This window comes from Perissodus microlepis, chromosome 23 (genome assembly GCF_051167445.1).
Source record: "Perissodus microlepis isolate ML-2025 ecotype Zambia chromosome 23, ASM5116744v1, whole genome shotgun sequence".
Taxonomy (NCBI): domain Eukaryota; kingdom Metazoa; phylum Chordata; class Actinopteri; order Cichliformes; family Cichlidae; genus Perissodus; species Perissodus microlepis.
Genome location: NC_140482.1, coordinates 11,647,515 through 11,660,471, shown reverse-complemented (window position 1 = coordinate 11,660,471; position 12,957 = coordinate 11,647,515). Strand labels below are relative to the sequence as shown.

The 12,957-nt window shown below is 43.2% G+C and overlaps 2 protein-coding genes across 3 annotated transcripts in view; one reads left to right on the top strand and one right to left on the bottom strand.

Annotated features, from left to right (window-relative positions):
* The window catches only part of LOC146360961 (transmembrane protein 163a), a 30,154-nt gene extending 27,520 nt beyond the window's left edge, over window positions 1-2,634 (top strand). Inside the window, exon 8 of the mRNA XM_084921605.1 lies at window positions 219-2,634. Coding sequence (XP_084777731.1) covers window positions 219-279 — 61 coding nt within the window. The 3' untranslated portion in view covers window positions 280-2,634. The remainder of the gene's footprint in view (window positions 1-218) is intronic.
* A 704-nt stretch (window positions 2,635-3,338) lies between these two features.
* The window catches only part of mgat5 (alpha-1,6-mannosylglycoprotein 6-beta-N-acetylglucosaminyltransferase), a 111,701-nt gene continuing 102,082 nt past the window's right edge, over window positions 3,339-12,957 (bottom strand). For both annotated transcript variants that reach the window (XM_084921602.1, XM_084921603.1), the window contains exons 15-17: window positions 11,640-11,714; window positions 10,697-10,854; window positions 3,339-10,416 (exon numbers count right to left, since the gene is read on the bottom strand). In XM_084921602.1, the coding sequence (XP_084777728.1) occupies window positions 10,218-10,416; window positions 10,697-10,854; window positions 11,640-11,714 (432 nt within the window). In that variant the 3' untranslated portion in view covers window positions 3,339-10,217. The remainder of the gene's footprint in view (window positions 10,417-10,696; window positions 10,855-11,639; window positions 11,715-12,957) is intronic.

Here is a 12,957-nt window from a genome sequence, read left to right as displayed (position 1 = left end):
ATGAAAAAATAAAATAGTGACACCTTTAAAGGTTGAAATCTCGAGGCTAGAAAATTTGTATTTTCAGCTGGTAGGGGTCTGAAGGTTGCTGTCATCTCCATTTTCAAACCCCCCAAAGTGACCTTAATGTATAAGTGCAATATTGAGCCGAGATGCTCAGATGTATCATTAGGTGGATCAGAGGTTGATCTCTTTGCCTGTTTTTTTCTGTGCCGCAGACTGCTCCTGGACATGGTCCCCCGCGTCCGACAAACCAGGAACTATGAGCGCTTTGAGTGACGGATCACAGAGGGCGGGTTTGGGAGTGACTGGCAGGATGGGGACTGTAGAGGCCCTCCACAGACAATCACAATCAGTCCTCGCTTTGCCAGCGAAGGCGTCGCTGTCTGTGCAGTCCTCCCACTCAGAGCTGGAGTGGAAGATGGCGTCAGTGGCATATTTTTAATGTTTTACAGTTTAATGTACATATGAAATGTTCACCTGTTTTTCAGAAGTCAAAGGCGCAGTCTGCTTTTTCATGCCTCCATATTTAAAGAAGGTAACAGAGATAAGACTGTGGGGGAGGGGGTTAATGTAATTTTTCAAAGGTTGTACACAGCTCAGACTGCAGTGTTATGGATGTTCAATACCTCAGTTACATGTCATCACCCCGTCACGACAGAGCAGCTTGTTTTTTCCCATGGTTCCACGAGGCCTTTGCTCAGCTGTGCTATAAAGCTTTGCAGCACAGCAGGTCAGAGTGATTGATGCAGCTGATGTAGCGGTGGAGTATTAATGGTGTTTACCTTTTTATGACTAGAGAGAAGATAAATATCAATAAAAAGTCCATTTGGCACAAGGAGCAGGTACATAAGCACACACACGACAGGCTCACAGGTGACGTGTGATTAGCCGTTTATAATATTTATCCAGACTGCTGCAGCAACGTCCTTTTAGTGCCAGCTTACAATCCTGGAGCAAAAAAATAATGTTTTTTGGCACTGAGTCGCACAAAGAGTCGGGACCTGACTCTGTTCCACTGTAACTCTAACAGAAGGAAAACAAAACGGCTGCGCTGCCTCCCAGGAAAAGCATTTATACAATTAACTTGTGCCATCTACTGACCAAAAGAGGAGACTACAAAATGTAGGTCATTACATAAGAACGGTTATCTAATATGCAGTTGTGCTCAGAAGTTTACACACAGTCATCATGGGTCTGTCATGGTAATTTGGCATTTTGAACCAGGGTGGAATGATTGTTCAGGATACATGTGCAATAATTCAAAAACAAAAAGAAGAACTGGCTGCAGAGGTTTCAGTATATTTCAGATTTTCTTTACTCCACGCAGGGTCAAAAGTCTACAGAGGATCAAATATAACCCCCCCCCCCCCCACTAATGTCCCTTAGTAAGTTGCACCTCGAGCAGCAGAATTTGAATTTATACTATTATTTTATCTGCTTTGTGCAGTGCACCTGTATCCCAGTAAAACAGCATGAGAGCATGATGCTACCACCACCATGGTTGACGGTGGGTACAGTGTTCTTCGGTTTGAAAGCCTCACCTTTACTCCTCCAAACATACGTCTTGTCATTGTGGCCAAACAGCTCAATCTGTGTCTCGTCTGACCATAAAATATTCCTCCAGGAGGTATTTGGCTCGCCCATGTTGGCAGTCACACATTTCACTTGTGCTTGAAGATGTCGACTTTTTACCAGGAGGTTCTTTCTTGTTTCAGTGATCCTTAACATCTCAACCAATTTCCTCTTTTCCGAGGGTAAGAGTTGGGGTTTCCTTCCAGACCTTGGAAAAGTGGTGACACGTCTGAATAACTACGTGAATAACTACGATTCTTTGAACCGATGATCTTGGCGTCTGAAGTTGTTTAGAAATGCCTCCGAGAGACCATCCCAACTTGTGTAAATCTACATAAACTTCTGACCACCAACTGTAGCTGAGTGTTTGAAGCCTGACCCCGAGACAAAATTCGGCACATGAGACGCATGTAAAGGTCAAAGAAAATGACCGTCACACTAAATGCTTCCACACTGTTGGCACTGAACTCAATGCAGATACAGCTTTCATACTGACCAGTGACACAAAAACAGATTTATGGCTGAAGCTAAAGACCCCACGCGTACACAGGTATCAGTAAGCTCAGCTTGTTCTTTACCCTGATGCAGTTTTAGGAGCTGAAGACTATGAAAGAGTTCCAGACAGAAGCTGTTCACAAACTGTGCACTGTTTTTATGAGTGGGCAGCAAGAGCTGAGTTCTTACGTCTGCCAGGGAAGTGATCGTTTCAGTTTGTCTGTTAACAGGGCTGGTCCAAAAGCTGCAGAGAGATTTTCAGGAACATGTAATCAGAAGGTGATTGTAGCGCAGTGTGCAGGTTTTTAACTGTCAGAGGTAATTGGATGGATTCTTCAGATACCTCGCAAAGTCGAGCATTCTCCAAAAGTTGATTCTGTTCATCTGGACGTAGCGTTTTCTGGGAGAAACATTTCGTCACTCATCCAAGTGACTTCTTCAGTCTCAGCTGACTGCAGGTTTCCCCAATCTTATAAACAGTACATTTGCATAATGACTGAAACCAGCCCACTGTTTATAAGATTGGGGAAACCTGCAGTCAGCTGAGACTGAAGAAGTCACTTGGATGAGTGACGAAATGTTTCTCCCAGAAAACGCTACGTCCAGATGAACAGAATCAACTTTTGGAGATTTATTTTCCGGGATGATTGAGAATGCATCAAGACAAAGTCGAGCATTATCAGATCGGAAAACCTAAGAGAACATGAACCAAACTTGTCTGGATTTTTCCTCCTGGGTTCAGTTCATGCAAGCTCTCTGCTCTTATGTTTGTAACATTGTCGTGTCAGCGCTCTGACGAGCCAACCTGTGCATGAAGAAACAGACACATGACACAAACAGACATCAGTGTACACGTGGACAATGAATCTCAGTATTTGTCAAATGTGCGTGTTACAAACAGACTAGACCTTTAGACACGTGAGGTTACTGCTGCTGGAGGAGCAAATCTTAGAAACTGTGAAGTTCTTTAAAAGAATCGGAGGTTGAGCTGGTTCAGGTTTGAGTTTATCCAGGTAACTCCAGGGTTAACCTGACTTTTCTGTATTACAAAGGTGGTTTACTTCTTACTGGGATAACTTATGCTGCAGACCTAACGTGCTCTGGAGCTGCAAGTATGAAATCACTACTCCCTGACAATCGGCTGGAAAATAGCGTCACCATTCCTGGAGCATCCCTGGGACTGCAGTGCATGGACAGTAATGGAAAAGTCTTTTAAGAGCATCTAAAGTCTTTGTGTTTTCCTGAAGGACATCAGTAATAGAATAGAATAGAATAGAATAGAAAACTTTATTTGTCAATTTCTTCAAATGTACTTGCCATACAAAGGAATTGAAATTACGTTTCACACTGTCCCATGCGTAGACATTGACAACAATAAAGTGCAGATGCACAACAAAAAACAGCCCTAACAATAAGGTAATATTGAATAGGGACCTAAAAATAAATAAAATAAAGTGTTCCAACAGTGTTCTCTGGAAAATAGTATACTAGTCCACTATATAATAATATAAATAATGCTAAAAGAAATGCTAAAAATATGTAGCAGCAGGTGTGTGCAATTGCAATGCAGAGGTAGTTGTTTCCAGTCAGGAATGTTTTCCAGTTCTTGGTTCAGAGAGTGTTTTCTTGTTGGACAGTGTGGGGGGGAGGGGTGGGGGGGAGGGGTAGAGTCCAGTCTGTCTTCCTATACTTCTGCCAATCTGGTGATTCTGCTGGCTAGGAGCCGGGAGGGAAGAGAGTTCAGCAGTCTCACAGCCTGGTGGATGAAGCTGTTGGTGAGCCTGGTAGTGCGGGAGCGGAGACTTCTGTATCTCTTTCCAGAGGGCAGGAGGCTGAACAGACAGTGCGCGGGGTGGGTTGCATCGTTGACAACTGTGATGGCTTTGCGGGTGAGGCGAGTGGTGTAAATGTCTTGCAGGGAGGGGAGTGGTACACCAACTATCCTCTCAGCTGTTCTCACAATGCGTTGTAGAGCTTTCCTATTATAGTCAGTGCAGCTACCGCCCCACACAGTGATGCAGCTGGAGAGGATACTTTCAATAGTTCCTCTGTAGAATGTGGTCAGGATGGGTGGTAGAGCACTTGCCCGCTTGAGTTTGCGCAGGAAGTAGAGGTGCTGTTGTGCTTTCTTGGCCAGTGATGCTGTGTTGGTGGTCCAGGAGAGGTCCTCACTGATGTGCACCCCCAGGAACTTGGTGCTGCTCACCCTCTCCACCGCAGCGCCGTCGATGGTCAATGGGGGGTGACAGGCGTGGCCTCTCTGGAAGTTGACAATAATCTCCTTGGTCTTACTAACATTTAGCAGGAGGTTGTTGTCTCTGCACCACGTGGTCAGGAGCTCAACCTCTTTCCTGTAGTGGGTCTCATCGCCCTTGGTGATGAGCCCAATAAATGTAGATTTGTAGACAGAACTTTAGTTGTTGATTTTTCAGTTTTATTGAGCTCTAAGGATTTATATAAGATTCTAAAATCATCACATACACCAAGTCTACATTTGTATTCTGCTTTTTATATTTATCCTTAACCATAAATAGAGCGTGGCTGAAAGAATAAACTTACAAAATGAATTTATTGAAGTAACAATTATAATCTGTCTGATTCTCCTGTATGTGCTTCCTTTGGAGACTTCTTTAATGTTATCGTAGTTGGTGCAACCACCTCCTCTGACACAAAAGCAGCTGGATTATTAGTCTATTAATCACAGACTCGAGTGGGTTTTGTTTCGTGTACGCTGGAAGATCAACAGCTTCCGTTCCCTGTTTGTTTGCATTCACCCTAAATGGATCTAACGGTTGCTGCTCTCTGTGAGTTTGAGGTGCTGAACTTTGGACAGCAGCCAGTAGGTTCACGTGTTTCCTGTGTTTAAGAGGAGGACTCCAGCACCAGTATGGAAATGAGGAGCAGGACTGGGAGTAGTTACTGGGGTCAGTTAGGGCCTTTGTAGCAGCTCTCCTTATTACCACCTTTACACACGTGTTTGTTACCCGCTGGCTGGTGAAATGAAAACAGTGTCTGTACTGCACTCAGAGCTCACAGTCCTACAGACATACACTGTAGAGGCTGCCATACGGTTTTGGGTCAATGGCGACGCCCCAACAGGGAAATATTTTAATGAAATTCAATGCAGTGATGATTGTGGACATTAAATGAGTCGCTGCTTATCAGGAGTCATTTCCTCTCATATGTGAAGCTGCTGTTTGTTTTTGGGCCATTTAGAAGGGTCGCAGCTACATTTTCAGGCAAAGTCCTTTTTGGTTTTAATTTAAAGAAGCTTTCACTTTCTAGCTGTCTTCCTCCTCCTCATCGTCATATTGAAGGACTTACTTTGTACAATAGAGCTCCTCTCTATCCCAAAGCCTTAACTTTGCTCATAGGTGTTTGTGCAACTTGATCAGGGTTTTTTTTTGTTAGTTTTCATATCTCCCACATTTTCCTCAGTCTGTGCTTGCTGCTGTGACCGTAACTGAATGTACACGCTGTGCTGTGATACTAGTTTTTATGAAAAATCTGTGACTGTGCTGTTTGGTTTTATTTATTTAAATACAAATAAGGGATCAATTCTGTTCCTGAGCTTGTGGAGATACATGTGTGCCTAAAATCGGTGTGAGAAACAAAACATGCAGATAACAGAAAATTATTTTGGAAGGCCATAATATTAAGAAAAGATCACAACAAAAATACAAACAGCTTGTAATCAGTCATTTCCTGTCTTGGACATGTCGTAAACACCGAGAGACACATTTAACTCCATATCAGCTCGGTTTTCTTAAACTCCGTGTCACAGAGTTTAAGGCGCTCCTCAGCCTGCTGACTGTACACTTCTTTGCTCGTGTAAATAATCTGTATAGCTGTAATGTAAAACCAGAGTGAGCCATTTGTCACAGAAAAAAGGTTTATTTAAAAATAAAGTTGTATCCCTCTTACTTGTCAAGAACAGTGAAAACAAAACCATTGCGTTACCCACTTTTCACTGCTGTTCTGGGGTTTCTGACTTTTAACTGAGAGTAAAACAAATCTTCATCCATGTTGGTGTGTGTGTAGCAGAGTTCATACAATGGAGACATTCAATGCTGAGGTCAAAACAGATGAGATATGCTGATTTATTCTGTCCAAACTTTGCTGATGGCTTGGCGCTCTGAGCAGATTCCTCCAGAAACCAAACAGCCTATGATCTGATCAAAGATGTGCTCTGAACAAGCCCAGCTAACAGAAAAGAAATAAGGCTCTGGCTGCAGCAGAAGTTTAGCTAATCACTTAAGCAGGCCTCAGAGTCATGGTTATTAAGAAGCAACTGTGAAGGGTTCAAAATATTTGCTTATTCGCTGAAAAAGGAATCATGCTGGGTATCACTGTTGGTTTAGCATGAACTCAAGCATTCCCACCTTGGATATGTACGAGCTTTAAACGCTGGTGATATTCTACCTTTAAAAAATAAATCATGACCAAGTTCCATAAAAAGACCAAAACCATCAATGAACAGATTGCTCCAGCAACTCTCTTATGCATGTGCCGTTTAGTTTGACTCAGTCCCGCCTGCTACTCTGTCCTCATGTTTTAAGAATGGCTGCTAAGCGCTACAGTCCAGTAATCATCCTGTGAGTCACTCAGTACTTGTATGCACTTGTCATCAAGTGTGAAATGTGGTCCTGGAGATACTAGTGAGACTATTTTGACGCCGTTTAAATGTGCATTAAAGATGAAGAACCACAGGTGCACGGTTGATTTAAACGATGTGTGTGATCACACTGGTCTAAACATTGACATATTCAGTGCTACCCAAATACAAGGCTTCGCTTACAGCCCTGATTTTCTTTTTGAATTCTAAAAAACCCCAAAATGTCACCATCCAGATTGATCTATTAGCTGACAATCCCTTTTCTTTTGTTCTGAAAGTTACTTCAATTCAGTTTCAGTTATATAACCAAATCACAACAACAGTGACCTCAAGGTGCTACAACACAGAGAGAACCCCAACAACTTACCATGGGCAAGCACGGCCCCCCATGGGCAAGCACAGCCCCCCATGGGCAAGCATGAGAAACGGCTCCTGGCTCGTCTTTCCTACTAGCAGGCTCGATAATGGTCAGCTGCTTCTTGACTCAGTCAGATGTTCTCTAACTCCCCTTGGACTTTCATTTCAAGTAGAAGTAAGTAAAGAAGTACCAGCTGCAGTTTTGACACAAACTGAGTCGTCTGCTTGATGACACTGGAGAGGCAGCTGATTATTGCTTCATTATTTATTGTAGAACAGCACATACTGTGATATTTCACAATTCACTGATCAAACTGTAGGTATGCCTCCTTTTAAATGCATGCCCCTGAAACTGATTACTGGACTCCAGTTTTACATTTTTAACAGGAACCAATGCGGAAACTAGCGATTTGCACTAATGCACTGTTGGTTTTGGTTTTTTTATGGGATTTGTTTTGAAGCACCACCAGATGCTTTTCGTGAAAGTTTAAAAACCACTCTTTTTTCTTTCTTCAAGCTTGAAGCTTGTGTATCTGTCACATGTGCTGCAGGTCACGTTTAGAAAGGACCAGACAACTATGAGTAATCAGTTTAAGGCATTCAAAATCAGACAACCCATTTATTCTACATGTGCTGTGATCATCTGATTCCTCTTATTACTGACTACTCAACTGGTTAATCGCATTACTATCACACATGTGAATCCACTGCCTAGCTTGACTGGTAAACATGATGAGCTGACACTGCTTTCTTTCTTTTTAACTTTAGTTCTGAAAAACAAAGAGCCTATCAGTTTTATCACTTTCCCAAATATCTTCATCAAAACAATCTTAAGATGTGGACAGCCAATTTAAATTTCTTAAAATGAATTTAAATAAAAAACAAACAAACAAAAAAACCCAACCTGACTCTGATGTTGCAGAAGTAAACATGTATAACAGAGTAACGTCACCCTGCCACAAACAGCTCACCAACAGTCGTCAAAAAAAAGCAGAACTGAAGTTAAACCACAAAAAGGCACGTCATGTTTTTTGAAACACTTAACTTGGCGGCAGATCGGTGACCTGCTTAACAGGGTAAGAAAAAAGAAGAAGAAAAAGGCGCCATTCAGGCTGAACTGAAACATGTGCAAACAGAAACAACAGTGAAATGAAAGCAAAGCACAAAGTGTACGAGGCTCATTTCCCCACAAAACAAGCATGTTTGTCCACTACTGTCTGCCTTACAGAGAGCGCGATGAGAGTTACGTTTAGACTGGAAAGTTTGACTTTAAACCAATCTTTATGTGTCATTTAAGCTCTTTAAGGAATAAATAATCAAACATTTGATAAGATATTTTCTATACTATACTTTCTAGAATGATCACAAAGCAGCCAGACAGACAGAGGCCTGGCTTAGGTACATAAATCCATTTGAGACCAAATTCTGGTGCAAAATAAAAATGCTCCAATATTTTATTTTTGTTGCTTTTTTTGGTCTCATATCACAGCTGAAAGCAGGACAGCAGAAGACAAAGTCTCCCTTTCTTTATTCATACACCTAGAGACAAATATGCTTTTTTTAATTACATTTAAATTACCCTCCATAAATAAAAGTCAATAAAAAGGGAAACAAAAGAAAAGACACCCATCCTATAAATAAAAAAAGAAAAAGATTTCCAGCTGAACACAGCGATAAAGATCTGTATACAAAATAAATACAAAAGAAAACCTTTAAAACTCATATGAACAATATACAGTGTTACTAATATCATGTTAAACCTCTGATTAACTTAGTGCATTTTTTCCATTCACCACAAGAAATACAAATCTCATCTTTTTTTCCTTATTTATCTTTTTTTTTAGCAAATAAACAGGCAAATTAAGATCCTAAAGATTATCCAAAGAAAAGGAGGAGATGCAAGGCGTAGCGCCCGCCGCGGAGCTCTTTGTTGACATGTCTGTGGTGCGTACAGTATGCTGCAAAGGATTTACAGCGGTCGTGTGGAAGATGGGAGACGAGTGTGAATCTGTGTTTTGTCTTTTTTTTTCTTAGTCTTTTTTTAAAAACAGTTTACTACGCAAAGACATGGACGAACATCTCTGTAAGTAAGGATTTTGTGTTTCTCTCGGAGTCTTCGGAACAACGTGTTGACAGTAAGGCTTCCCAGCCTTTTGTTGCAAGGTGTTACCGCTGCTACTGATGACGGCTATCGTCTACGACTCGACATCACGACACAGAGAACGAGCGATGTCATTTTGGTGCGTGCCTAGTGCCGGATGGTGTGCTTAAAATAGGCAGACAAACAAAAAAAAATTACAATTCTCTACTGGCCTTTTGCAGAAACACACACACTCACAGACACACACAGTCCCTCATCTTTACAACGTTTTAAAACACGTGTGCAACTTAAATGTATGAAAACTGAACACGACAGTCTTGAATTTCCTCTCTTTTAAGGGTGGGGATGAAGATCACGGAGTCTGGTGAGGATGCATCAGGAAACGATCGAAACTGCCAGGATAAAAATCTAGATTTCTACTTTTACTTGTCCGATCTAGTTTTTTTTGCTCAGAAGAGACGAATGGGTTGGTTACAGTGTAAATCTGATTACAGCCCACTGTGTTTGTGTTTGTTTCTATGTGTGTGTGTGTGCTGGGGGATGTGGGCCTTCAGCGGTGCCGGTCCAGTGCAAACCTACCTAAAAATAACAGTTTCAGATTAGAGCAGGGGTGAGATGGACGGAGGGGTGGAGTGGAGGGGTGGAGTGCAGGGGTGGAGTGGAGGGGTGGAGGGTCACCGATATGTGCAGTCCACCTCATCTGCTGCGACTTCGTACGACTCCCTTTGTTGATTCAAGTAAATCCACGCCACTTCCAGGCCTCATAGCGCCACCCGCTGATGAAGGTGAGAGTTGGCAGATGCTCCGGTCAGCTGCAGGAGTGCTCCTCCTCCAGCTACCGGAGGAAAACAATAAATATGAAGAGCGAGCTCAGTCCTGTGATTGTTCTTTTTGTCCTGTTGTTGTCACAAAGGAGTCTGGTTTGTGTGTTTGATAGCTGCATGACTGCTCGGGAATGTGCGTCTCCCTCAACCACACTCCTTGAAGCTGCTGTACATCCACCCACCACCGCCCCCTCCCTGATCACCGCAATCCCATCTGATTCCTGACCCTCTGTCAGCCTGGGTGCTGCTGCTATAGGCAGTCTTTGCACAGCGCCACCTGGCCCTTCATGTAGTCACGGCAGGGACAGATGCGCTGCAGTGTCGAGTGGGCGCCGGCGCAGCTGAACAGCAGCAGGTCCGACTGGAAGATGCAGTGATGGCGAGTCTCACTGTATGCTGGCACAACGGTGTCGGCGCTCGACTCCACCGTTTGACAGTCCATGCCAAACCTGATGGAGAGACGGACCGCTTTAGATATTATTCTTCAACACTTTTTTTAATGTGAAGGAGAGACAAGAGGAGAAAACACATGCACACACTGGTGTCTTTGAGCTGCAGGCTTGATAATCCATTTTTCTTCTCTAACTAAACTCAGCCCACTAGTGGTCATAACTATAACTGCAGGTTTCAGCAGCTCATCAGAGAATGGTAAACTGCTCACATGAGCTCAAGCCTGTGTTGTGCTGCCACCTGGTGGCCACTAATATTGAGACAAAGTATGTGTCCCACCTGGCCAGGTCTTTGTCCTTGTTAAGGTGCTGGAAGAAGGAGGGCTCACAGATGAGCTGCTCCTCCTGACAGACCTGCTTGCAGGAGTGCCCGGGCTCTGCCAGCTTCACTTGCAGGGCGCTGAGGGGAGGCCACATGACCTGACCGTGACAGAAGTCCTGAGGACACAACATGATGTTAAACAACAGGAGTGCAAAAAGGAGGAAAAAAGAAAAGGAAAAAAACCTGTAACTCTGTAATACCTGTATGCTTTATGTAAAGAAAGTAAAAATAAGTTAGCTCTGCCGCTCTTTAAACTAACTTTCATATAATTGGTTGCCACATGCAAGCAGAAGGTTTAAACAGGAGGTGGGCGGGGTTTCTGTGCTCAGAGATTACAGCGATCCAAGAGCTTAAAAGCTGACAGAAATGAAACATGTAGTATTCTTTGTACACGTGCCGACCTCATTATTTAAAAAACATGTCCGTCTTTAATATGATCTTCCAACACTGTAAGACAATATGACAGAAAATAAGAGCAAAATTAATCTGAATAAAAGCATTTTGTTGGCATGTTATACCTTTAATTTGAAGATAACAGGAAATGATCAGGGAGATGACAGAAAGGTGTTGGCGTACCTGTCAAACTTCATTAAATTCATCTTTATTGTAGATTTTGTTCATTTCATGGGATGTTTTGATCGCTCTTATAGCTTCTACTTCCTCTCATATTTCATTTTGCTTTGATGTCTATTTGCTGTAAATGCTTATGTTGAGTTATTTCGACAGGCTTTAATCTTTGAATTTTAATCAGCAGCAGCTGAACTTGCTGGTTTTGAAAATCTATACGGCCCTGGGGACGCCAACCACAGCTGAGGGTGGCATGAATTAAAGCCCCGACATGGTTTCATTCTGACTTGTGTGCACGTGGAAAAGATGGAGAGGCGCTCTGCAGAGGCAGTACCTGGTTCTCGATGAAGGCGTTCACTCTCTGCAGCATCCCCTCGCAGGTGAACTCATAGGGCAGGTAGGGCTCAATCTGAATAACACAAAACACAGACTGTTAAAACACGTGCAGGGCGAGGGAGCTTGTAAACTCTTGTGCTCGACAGTGTTTCTATATGATGACGCTCTGAGAGATCCTCCCGGTGAAGTGTTAGCTTGCTGTCTGATCTTTGCGCCGCTGTCCGCCTCTGCACACTCTCCGATTTGCTGAAGGAAACTTCAAACGGGGGACGACCAACAACCGCAGCTTTTGTTGCTGAACTGAGTCGCTCCGTGCTCCCTCTGAGCCTTTGGCTGCTGGGAGGAAGCAAGAATGAGGAGAGGGGAAGGGAGGGGGGTAGCAGGAGGAGAGCCGGAGCCTGGTAGGCTGCGTCTCGCCACGGATCATGGAGCATATGAGGCTCTGTGGGCTCGTCCAGTGAACACAGGCATTGTTCTGACCAGCTCGGCGGAGTACAACAACACAACGAGGTCCTGAGTCTGGTTTTAAATATGCATGGGCCCGGACCAGGAGATGGAACACGATATCTCCATCAATCCTCCTGCGGCTACAACAAGGTTTTCCTTAACAACTCCGGTCAGCCAGGACGCCATTTACACAATCACACCCTCTTTTTTGCTCCATGTTAAGACATGTGAGGCACACTTGCTTTTTAACTTAAAAGAAGAAGATTTGAAGATTTGAGATTCATTCGCTGCAGCTCATCATATAAGAAATCTATGAAAGCAGCTGTCCACATTTTTATTCAGTAAACAAATTCATTCCCTCTTCACACCAAATACTACAGCAAAGGGAATGGAGGCAATAACGTTAATAAAAAAAGCTCACTCACACTCTTTTCAAGTCCAGCCACAAGTTCTCGATCAGACTGAGATCTGGGCCAATCCAGAACATTCACCTTGTTGTCTGTGGATCATTTCTCTGCTTTGGTGCATATTTGTCTGCATTCATGTCCTTCTCTGCCTTTACAAGCCTTCCATGGCTCGCTGCTGAGAAGCACCCCCAGAGCATGATGCTGCCTCCACCATGCTTCACAGTGGAGATGATGTATTTGTGGGGATGTCCATTAGATTAGATGCTACAGCATCTGGTCTAATGGACAACAAGCTCAAATTCTGTCTCATCAGGCCAAAGAACCTCAATTGGACAAATCATCCCAGCAGTTGGAAATCTTTTTGTAGCCACGTCCTGACTTTTACTTTTCAATCTGTTCTCTGAGTGGCTTAGAGCACACTTTTGTCCTCATGTTGCAATTGTAGCAGGAATACTAAAAAAG